The 11,580-nt window shown below is 33.6% G+C and overlaps 1 protein-coding gene across 1 annotated transcript; it reads left to right on the forward strand.

The window, feature by feature from the left end:
• Positions 1 to 6,002: 6,002 nt before the first annotated feature.
• Positions 6,003 to 10,707, forward strand: LOC147392755 (translation initiation factor IF3-4, chloroplastic-like). Its single transcript, XM_086455960.1, is given in 10 exon segments — positions 6,003 to 6,410; positions 6,540 to 6,581; positions 6,807 to 6,866; positions 8,204 to 8,226; positions 8,436 to 8,465; positions 8,546 to 8,601; positions 8,828 to 8,861; positions 10,082 to 10,154; positions 10,254 to 10,382; positions 10,384 to 10,707. Coding segments are annotated over 9 exon segments (534 nt in total). The 5' UTR covers positions 6,003 to 6,410; positions 6,540 to 6,578; the 3' UTR covers positions 10,510 to 10,707.
• Positions 10,708 to 11,580: the final 873 nt, after the last annotated feature.

The following is an 11,580-nucleotide window of genomic DNA, read 5'->3' on the forward strand; positions in this document are numbered from 1 at the left end:
AGCTGTAATCTTGAAGATCAAAGCAACAAAATTTAAAAAGAAATGTAGCAATGAAAAATTATAGATGACAACATAATACATTGACCTTTAAGTCGGTCATCCATACATTCCAACCAAGAAAAAAAAACAAGATAAGATCAAGAAATTGATATTTGATTTTTCTAGTTCTTCTAGAGACATTTTTCTCTTCTTCTGAAAAATGGGTTTAAAAAAAAAAAAAAATCAAATTGACAATAAATCTATAGAAAAAACAACTTAAAAATTGAATCAAATTGCGTGAAACTCATTTTTACGGTTCATGGAGAATATGAAATCAATTTAAGGTTCACAAAAAAGCTCCATACCCATACCAATTTAAGGGTTCACATAGAATATGAAATCGTCCATGTTTAGGGTTCACAAAAAACCCATCAAACTTGCCTTCGATTGGCCATTTCAGCCTTATGGAGACGATCCTTAACGGAGATGATTTATTTAAAAAATGAGATTAGAAAAGAATTTTAATTATAGATGATGAGATTTTGAAATCCTACATTTGGAAATCAATCGTAGTGGAAAGCCATGGACATAGAGCTCCATGAGAGATAGTGAGAGGGAGATATTAGGAAGAAGAGATGTACCTAAAGTTCCAATGAAGAGAGAAGCAAAATGAGAGAATCCTTCGAGTCGGTCTTCTCTCGTGCGAGAGAGAGAAGAGAGAAGAAAGTTTGATCGTAAAACATTTCAGTGATTTTTGGGGTTGTAAAACTGTAAAAAAAAAAAAAAAAATTGGTTTTACTATGGAATCCACTTAAAAAGTGTTAACTAGACTCAAAGGATTCACAAATACACGTAAAATTTTACCTTTCCATTGTTTTACAAAGCTTTCTTATGCTACCAAGCAGGGCCTAAGTTGAAAAGGCAATGTTCAAAAGGTGTTGCTCTAACTTTAGGGGAGAATATGTAATAATACTTTGGATTGCGCATGGCCAATAAAATAAAGAGAATATCTAAAGTGGTAGTCACAAACACATCACCCGTGACGGACTCATAGTGACAAAAATCTACAACTATTTAAAAAATAAAAATAAAAACATGATTAGTCCCCTTTTTTTTCCTTCAAAAAATTATGAATTATTTTTATTTTTATATTTTTAAGTATCATTTTTTTCATTTAATGTACAAAATATATTTTTATACTTAAAATAATTATTCTTTACTTTTTAAATTATCAGATGTTTTCCCAACTTATGCCTACTTTTTTTCAAAGCTTTTTCTTGCTGAATTATTCTCAAACCACAACTTTGTCACCAGGGGGTGGTTATTTGTACACATTGAAATGACTCATTTCACCCACTTTCTTGTGATACTCACCTTAACTTTAAAACAACTATTTACACACACCTATTAAATATGCTTTAACCTAAATTACTTATTTCAACCACCTAAATGTATTAAAAATTTTTTCTTCTTTTTCTTCTTTCTCTTCTTCTTTATCTAATTTATTATTCTTCGCATATAGAAAGGTTTTAATAAGGGTTTTAAGATTTGATTTTACTTATTTTTCTTATTCTAAACATTTTCAATTGAGTTGAAGTTGTTTACAAGAGAAAGTTATGTTTATTAGATACCTACCAAATCGATTTTGTAATGTTCAATAGAAAATCTTGTTTGGTAGGTACTTACTGATTCTGTTTAGTAATATTATGTATCGAATTTACTAAACTAAGTTTGATCTGAACCTACTTAACATAACTATCAAAAATCTTCGAATTCTCTGATTAAAAATTGTTATTTCAAGGTTTTAATAGCAGTTTTCCATTTTCCTTTATAATTAGATACGAAAAAAAAAAAAAACAAAAGAAATTTCAAAGAAAATAAAATGACTTGAAGAAAAAAATAAATCTTAAAACCTAATCACCGTTGATTCAATCTCTCACAAAACTCAAAAGAAGAAGAAAAAAAAGAGGAGGAAGGAAGAAGAAGAAGAAAGTGAGTTTTGGGTTTTTGTTCGATAAGTGATGATGGGTGCAATAAGCTAAAACGAAAGGGTTAAAGCCATGATGTTTTTTTTTATATATACAGAAGTCACTAAAATGGGTGCATTGAACCATTTTTGTGTGTGGAAATAGCTGCCCCTTTGTCACTATGGATGGATCTCACTCCAAATTAGCTATATTTTTTTAATCTCTAAACGGTTTGAAAGATATTTAAATCTGACGGTTGTAAGAATGGCATGTATCAATATCAATGTGATCAAGACAGGTTAGATGTATTTGTGATGAACACGTCAAGTTACCTCCACTAGTTCGTTCTTTCTATTTTAGGTTTGCTACTTTATGAATCGAATCTACACCGTTGACAATAATCATTAATACAGATACTAGTACTTATATCAGCTTCTACGAAATCGGTGAAAAAGCCAAAAGCTAGCGTATGGGATCCTTTTAGCAGAGAGGTGTATACTATGCTCCCGTGAGTTCCAACACCCCATCTTTTTTTTTCCATGCCACTTGGCATCTTCTAAATGGAGGACTGGTCAATAATGTTTCCATATTGATCAAGATCGATAGCTCTAATACTTTTTTGCATAATAAAATAGAGTTAATTAACTTGATTTAAATTTTATAAGATTTCTAATATGATTTATTAAACTCTTATATGATACTCTCTAACAAATTCATGTCCATTTTGATAAGAGTTGTGATAATCTGACTACCCCACGTGGCATACTCAATCGACTACTTGATGTGACAAGTTTGGGAATCGTAAATCTGCAGCCGTATATCCCTAGGAGCACAGATGTATGATTGCCGAACTTGTCACGTCAGGATATTCGATTGAGTTTCTCACGTGGGGTAGTTAGATTATCACGATTCTTTAGATTATGGATCAAACAAGACCCAAAATCCGATCCAATAACTTTAGGTTCAGATTGATGTTTTGGATTCTGATAAAGATTCGATCCAATAAGATTTTAATCTGATATCTTATTGAATTGGATCAACCATATCCCAATCCGTTAATATATATGTTAGAGAGTACATAAATTATACTATATATTTGTTGAGATACATAAAATTTACTATATATAATCGGGTTTGGCCTGATCCAGACCCGATTCAATTGTTAATAGACAAAATATGGATCTTAATGCTGAAATTCGATAAAAACTCAATTTGATAAGGATGTGATAAGAATCAAATCCAACCCTTATGGATATGTATGGGTCGAACCCAATCCAATTCAGACTCGAACCTGATCCATTGACAACCCTAGTTATAGGGTAAGTGTAACATGTTGTTAGACAAAAATGGCCCGTGTTTGGAATCATGGTTAAAATTTTGAATCATCTCCAAATGTATCGGCCAAAACCAAAATGAAAACATTAGTCAAGAAATATTAATTTTATTGGGGGATCTTTTTAGCTCATTCTTCTTTCACCTAAAAAATAAAGAGGTCATCTCATTTTACTCTACAACTTTCTTGTTTATGTCCTTTTTATTTTTTCTCTCCCTCAACTTACTTAGTCATTAGAGTGTCCTTGGTAGCCACCAATAGCTTCATCGACCAAGAATATCATTAAGCCCCAGTGGTCTTACTAGCACAATGAGGAAAAAAGGCCTTACTAAGTCTCATCCATCATAAAAGACATAAAAATTCATAAGACAAGTCTTCGAGATTCATAAAAAATCTCAAAGTCATATTTTATACATCTCGAGGTCTTTTTGACAGTGGATGACGTTTAGTAAGGTCTTTTTCTTCACTATCTTAGTAAGAGTCAATGCATTACCCTTCTATATACCCATTAGCTCTCAATTGCCAATATGGGTAATAGAGTCTGAAAATTTCAAGAACCCATCCCTCACCATTTTTTGGGTATAGACATTTTCGATACTAAAAAAAGGTACTCCCACTTGGTTACACATCATTTTTTGAGGGAAAAAATTGAGGTAGTTATATTGAAAAAAAGTTAATTTTAGAAAGTTTTAAATTTGAATTGAATTAAAAAATTATTAAACACTTTAAGGGTAGACGATTGGAGTGCATATCAAGCGGATACCCATAATTGTTACCCACAATACCTAAAAGACTTATTTATGGGTATTGGTAGAGGGTGCGTGCGTTTGAGATGCTCAATATCATTTGCTAGAGTAAAGCAAAGAATAGGTAGGCCTCATCAAAGAAGGAAACATAAGGAGTATATGATTGTAAAAGTCGCCATAGTAACCATGTGATATATACATTGTAATGCTTGCTTTGTACCTATAATGTAAATATATATATAAAAAAAAATTTGTACCTATGATGCTTGTTTGCCTTCTCATAAATCACTACGAACTTTTTCTTGGTTAGTTATCCCGATTAATTGATGTAAAAAGATTTTCATCCAACATTTTCCCTTAAGAATTCTTGCAAAATTTTGTCAAATTAAAGATAACCAAAACCCGAGGGGGTTGGCTCAATGGCAATTTCTAATCCAATAAGTGGTGAGAGTCTGTAGGTTGTGTGTTCGATAGTAATGACTCTTTGAGACCATCCTTGAGGGCGTAGCCTCACTTACCTGGTGCGTGTGTTGCATGTGCCCATCGGAGGATCCCACTAGTCGAATGTAAGTTTGGATACTCTCATTAACCAAACAAAAAAAAAAAATAGTAAAGGAAATAATTTTTTTTTGCACCCCTAACTTTCACTTAAGTAAAACACTACATTTTTTTTTGTCAAATCTTACAATGAAAAAGAAAAAAAAATAATTTATTTTATAATGTTAGATCAAATAATTGCGGAGAATTTAGTTCAACCGACCCCAAATTTATGTTATAGGCTTTGATGACATGACACCCGTCTTTCAAGGTTCAATTATAACAATTACTTTCACTTGTCTAAGATTTCTCCCCAATTTTTTTTTTTTTTTTATAGAATTTGTCCACCATTGCATCATAAGTTTCTTGACCTAGAGTGACCTCTCTCACTCATGGCCTCCTTACAATTGGAAGAATTGGACACTTCATCAATGTTTGTTTCAGTCATGAACGATTAAAGATAACTCAGGCAAGTCATCTTGATCTTGAACAATTTTTAATTTATTTTTTAAATATATGAACCAAAAAGTACAGATGAGGAAATTGAAGAAAGTAAATCGTGATTTTAACATCTCATAAGAAGATTCGGGTGAGTCATCTTACTTTTAGACGATTTTTAAAACCATGCTCTAGTATTGAAATATGATTTTGGGTCCTCCATACCCTCTTTTCGTGCCTTAATTGAAGCAATTCGTCAAGTCCATTTGGAAATTCGATCGTGTCAACTTAAAAATATTCATCAAGTCTGGTTAGAAATTCAATCTATTTAATAAAGCAGGATCTTTCCCTCCACCCCATTTATTAGAATGTATCACCTTTTAACTTTAGAAGTTTTTATTGCCACAACAACTTTTGCTAATGCCACCTCAATTCATATGTAAATCACTAAAGAATTAACACACATCTGGGGTTGGCATTAGCAAAAATTGGTGTGGCAATAGAAACTCTCTAATTTTATTGCATTTTTTTGTCCACCCCCTTTTAAGAATGCCCCCCTTATAGTTGAGTTAAAAAGTAATGAAAATTAATATAAATTTGAAGAATAATGATTTTTTGACGCTCCCATCATAAATTCGTAGATCATTTGCCTTGGGATAGGCATAATCATAAATATTTTTCTTGTGTATGTAGGTAAATGATCTAGAATTCTATGATGGGGGCATCATGTTATCACGACTCAAATCCAAATTTAAATTATTAAAAATATTTAATAAATTTGATATATTAATTAGAAATATATTTTTTAAAAGAGTTCAGCAATAAAAAACAAGAATAATTACATTTTAACTTAGGAAATGAAAAACTCATTGAGTAGATCGATAAGAGAATCATTGGTCCTCCCACGTGTCCATTGGAAATGAGTCCAAGTAGCTAGCAGAACTAACGCACGGGAGCACAGGATCAGTATTCTTTTATAATTGGATAAACCTACCGTATAACACAGCTCTACGGTCTCATCTATCGTACGCCTTGTTTGCATTATCCGGACCTGAACCGTCAGACGACCTACCGGAGGTTGTGTTTGGTTTCTTAACCTGCGCACCTGTCCATGGCTGAGATTTCCAGTAGTTTTCTTTTAAAACCACTCTTATCTCGAAGAATAACACCACTGTTGGAATCAGAACTATGCGGAGTTCGTCTCAGTAACCCTAATTTTCACAAATTCAATTCTTGCAGCTTCGGTTCCTCCATTTCATTAACTTCGATTACTGCTCGATTCAGCGGATACAGTTCGAGTCCTGGCGGTTCAAGGAGGTCGAGTGAGACTCGGAAGACCGAGTTCAAAGTTGATCCTGCTCTCGATATTTCGAGTATCAGGTATTGTTTAATCTAGAATTGAATACAGTTGTACGTTTGAAATTCTACTTAGTTTCGATTTAGTTGAAAATTACGAGATATTTGAGTACTGGATCGAGAATTTTGGGTTGAAAACTTGGAATTAAGTCTTTGTTCTTTTGTTGATTTTAATTTGTTCAGCTTCTGTGAGGCTTATTGAATATTGATTCACAACAGAGTATGGTTAGTTTTTCTTTCTTCGTTTTCGAGTTGTTTTGGTAAAATTGAGATTTAGATAATGTTTGGATTTGTGCTCCCCCCACCCAAAAAAACAAAAAATTGTTTTTTTGAAATTAAAAGCTATTTTATGCATCAAAAGATCTTTTTTTTCCCCTTCTTTACCACAAGAATGGAAATCCAAGCAGGTCGTTAGTTTTCTTGGAAAATTGATTTTGTTAACTTATGCAGGTTGGTGTGGTATCTAAAGGTGAGGCCATTCAAATGGCAGAAGACGCTGAACTTGATCTGGTATGTCTTCTTTAATGAATTTATGAGTTTGTAAGTCAAAAGATTCAATTTGAATGTAATGAACTTGCTTACATAGTGGATGTTGGTTACAATTTATTTCAATTATTTCTTTTGAGTACTTATTCTGATTTACTTTCATGGTAGAGCATGGTTTTAAAACTCGTTTTGACGTCTCGTCTTGTCATGAATGTGACCTTCTGAGTCGTCTCAAATGAGTTTTCCGATACGTTCGAGTTATCTCGTTCAACAATGAGACAAATGAACGGTGGTTTTAAATCTCGTCTGATACGTTTGACTTGTCTATCCGTTTCATTGGTGGGCGATACCGAGACGTATCGGACGAGTTGTCTCAGTCTCGGACGAGATTTAAAATCATGTGGTAGAGTGTGCTTGTAAGAAATTTCGGAATTGTTTGGGTAAATCTAGTCGAGGTTCTCTTGTGATGGCATGCATGGGTGGGGAAATTGTGTTTGCCAAATGTGTGGTAGATAAAGCTTGGAAACTAGTGTTGGTTGGCTCTTGTGTTTAGTTTCTTTATCTTCTTTGCATGGGGTAGCCATTAATTGGGTTTGTAGAGGTTACGCAAGTTATGCTACGGATTCCTTTTCTTAAAAAATTAATATTCTATTAATTTAATTTTGACCATGATTAAGAGAGAATGGGTTTGTTTTTTAAATATCGATAAACAAAATTCTATAAAGAAGCAAACCTCAAAGAAGATAAATCTTAGTTTATTTAATAGTGCCATATCTTCTCATTGAATCATTGGTTCCCATCTTGTTTTTGGGTATTTTTGAGAATCGGTTGGTCAACACAAGACCATGGGTTGTCAAATCAGGCAATTGTGGTACAAAGAGTCTAGCGAGTGTCACTCATAATAGCATTCCACATCCTTGGAAGATTTTCAGTGCTAGAAATACTGAGAAATTCCTTTCATTGCCTAATATTCAGAAACTATTTAGCAAATAATTGGAGTTCTAAAAGAATAGATACACACCAAAGTACTACTTGTAAGTGTTTTTCTTGACAGTTAGATATTTTTCATTGTTTAAATTATATATTTACACCTTTATTTTACCAATTATTTTAGTTGTTATTGTATTTGTCGAGTCTTAATGTATCACGTTTAAAAATCTTTCATTATTGAATGCTGTAGAATATACCTTGTGTTTATCTATAACTTAAGGTACTTGTTATTTTACAATAAGAACACAAAATATTACGCTTTGTTGGCAATTTTAATCTTTAAGGATGGGGACTTGTGAGAATTGGATCAAACAATTTGATATTTTGGAATAATTCTCATTTCTAATATTTGACTACACCTTATTCTGCAGGTCATATTATCTCCAGATGCAGACAGGGGCGGAGCCAGGATTTTCTTTTAGTGGGGGCAAACTTATAGTTAATTGGAGGGGTAGGGGGGCAAAAATTGGAGGAAGATGAGGGAGTGGGGCCAACAGGGTCAAACGGGGCATGTCAATAGTTCAAAATGTAGGGGTATCTCAAGTATAAGCATAAATTCAAGGGTATCTAAAATGCCCAAAAAAGTTGAGTGGGGACAATTACCCCCAATGTCTCCTTACTAATGGATTACAAGTATGAAATTTCTTTATCTGCTAAATATTATGACTTCTTGTTTTACAAACATTTGATGTCTAGTTTTCCTACTCTTACAGCATATATAAATATGAACAGCAAAAGAAGAAGAGAGAACAACAGAAGAAAAGTGCTGGTGAATGTCTTTTCCCTTGATATTGCCCTTGTTCAAGTGTAAAATTTTGTTCAAGATAAAATTAGAGAGCTTCTATTGCCATACCAACTTTTTCTAACGCCACCCCAATTCATATGTAAATCACCACATTAGCACACATCTTGGGGGTGGTGTTAGCAAAAAAGTTAGCGTGGCAATAGAAGCTCTCTAAAATTACCCTAACTTATATGTGCTCTTGATTGTGCAGCCTGTCATATGGATATGAAGGAACTCAAAATGGGGTATTGTTCTGACCGCATTTAATTTCTGATATTGTTCTGTATTCTGTACTATTTTCCTTGATTTCCTAACTTGTCATCCGCCTGTTCAGTTTGACTCGATATTTAACCCCTAATAGTTGCCATACATTATATTTTTCAAAGAGCCTAAGAACATCCTTTAATTGTCACTAATACATAAAATAGTTAACTTTGCGATTCATGGATTTCTTTTTTGATTGGTAAGCTGGGGTTAAAGGGACCCCACCTTCATTATTAAATTAACTCCGAGAATAATTACAAGTTACATCATCAAGTAGAATTCTCCAAAGCTCTTGAGGAATTGAATCAAATTCCTCTATTACAAAAAACTCATCCATAGATTTTATTTTATTTGGACTAATTTTTTTAGATCAATCTCCTTTGCTCTTGGAAATTTGTGTAACATGGGTGTACGTTGGGAAGGTATCATAGGGCACAAAAATGTATTTCCAGTAAGATTTCATTTCAACCGTAGGTTTGTGATAGTGAGGCATTTTTTGAAATTAGATACCACTGTCACTGTAGACTTTCTACCATAGAAATGTTTACATAAACCCACTGCATCTAGATGAAACTGAATCCATCAAATGAAGAAACCGTGGAGATATTGAAACATCATTATGGACAAAGTAAAAAATAACGAAGCACTTGAAGTAAGGAAAGTTGAGACAATTAAACTTATGGTGGTATCAGTATCATGGTCTCAAAACTCGGTTTGACATCTTGTCCATGGATGTGACCGAGTTGTCATGGACGAGTCAAGTCGTCTCAGACGAGACAATCCATTTAACTCGGTTTACATTGATCGATTTATATGTATTTAAATTGAAATAATTATAATTTTTATATTAAAATAAGATATATTAGAAAATGTTTAGTGATAAAATCATGTTTTATTTATCTAATAAATATTTAAATTCTAAACAATTTAATTATTTTAATCAAAATCTACAAAATCCTGGTTGACTCGGTCAAGTTTTATGACTTGGCAGAGATTTTTGAACTATCGGCCGACACATCTCGTTTATCTCGCGAGATGATGTGAATGTTGAGACACTGTAAATCCGTATTGTTACTGAAAGAGACCAAGACGACTTGGGCAAGTCATCTCAGTCTCGGACGAGATTTAAAACCACGACCAGGATGTCATTCGCCTAAGGTCATCTGTTAGCTCTTACGTATCTTAATGATTTCTTTGCTAGGTTCAATATTGATTCTCATGATTATACTGTGCTGTTAAAAGCTGCCCAGAAATTTCTAAAAGATGGGGACAAGGTTGCTAGAAACTCCCATACCAAATGCCATAATTTCATATCTGGTTGACCTTTGCTATTGTGGTTACTAGATTTGAGCTCTTGAAGTCAATTTCTGCAGGTGAAGGTAATTGTGAACTTGAAGGGTTGTGAAAAAGAGTTCAGAAATATTGCTATTGAGCTCCTCAAGTGTTTGCTATTGAGCTCCTCAATCGGTTGTTTTTTTTCGCAGCTTGCGATTGAGGAGAGCCAAAAACTTTAGAGAAAGGAACATTTTCATTGTTTTGGTTCCAAATAAAGCAGTTCTACAAAAAGCTCATGACCAGACAAAGAAAAGGGAAAATCCAGCTGTAACCGAAGTCTCGGTTGGTGTTTGAAACAGATTTTATACTTTCATGACAATGGTTTAAAGATCAGATGGAGTTGGTAATCTTCATTTTAAGTGATCTGTGTACAGTCTTCTTGTATTACAATTCTTCTCTTGACCTCAATGTATTATTTTATCATAATAACATAAGAAGCGATCTCCATTTGAACAATAATCTGAGAATTTGAAATCTACTGTGTACTTTGTACATCCAAAAATTGTTTCGGCAACATTACTTTCACATATTTTGCTTCCAGTTCTTTATTTTTTTAGGAATCTCAATCGCAGAAGCCATAAAATTCGTCGGGAAATTTTTGGATTATAAAATTTAATCTCTTCTAAAGCTCTGAATTCTGCTGATGGGTTTTTCGGTTGCACCAAAGTACGCACAGATACCCACAAATAAATTCTTCTCCATCACCAGTATTTTCAATACAAGACCCATCGGCATTCCATTTTAGCTGAGGTACCATGCAGATCGGTGGGTCATCTCAGAAATCGAATCGGAATTCCTAACGCGATCTTGATGCCTAAATAGTGAGGTTAGGGTTTAATTATAGCTGTAGGTAGGATGGCATGAACAAGAACCACCAACTTACTCACCTAACAATCTTTGTTCCTTTGTTTCCAAGTCCTTGCAGCCCAAGCATCACCTTCTATGTCCATTTGAGACTTGCATGGTACATTATCTTTAATATGCAGTCCATGTTTATTTTATGACCAAAATGCCCTCACTCTTCAATTGCTTGATAGATTCTTTACAATTTAGGTGGTGTTTGCTAATGCATTTAGCAACCATTTCTCGAGTTTTTGGCTCTCAAAAGCTTGGGGTTTAAATAATGAGATATTTAGGAATACGTGACCAACTTTTGACGAAATTGCAATTTTGGCTCACTGTTCATTTAATTACCAAAACGTGAATGGTAACGATATCGGAGGTTTTAAGGTGACAATCTTGCAAGTATCAAGTGACTATCTCGCAGGTTTCACTACTTTTATTGAGATTATCACTACCTTTTTTGGGGAGGGGGGGTTTCGCACGTTCACATTTTGGGAATTAAAATGAACAGTCAGCCAGAAT

Source organism: Akebia trifoliata, chromosome 10 (genome assembly GCF_017979445.1).
Source record: "Akebia trifoliata isolate Shusen 1 chromosome 10, ASM1797944v1, whole genome shotgun sequence".
NCBI classification, from domain to species: domain Eukaryota; kingdom Viridiplantae; phylum Streptophyta; class Magnoliopsida; order Ranunculales; family Lardizabalaceae; genus Akebia; species Akebia trifoliata.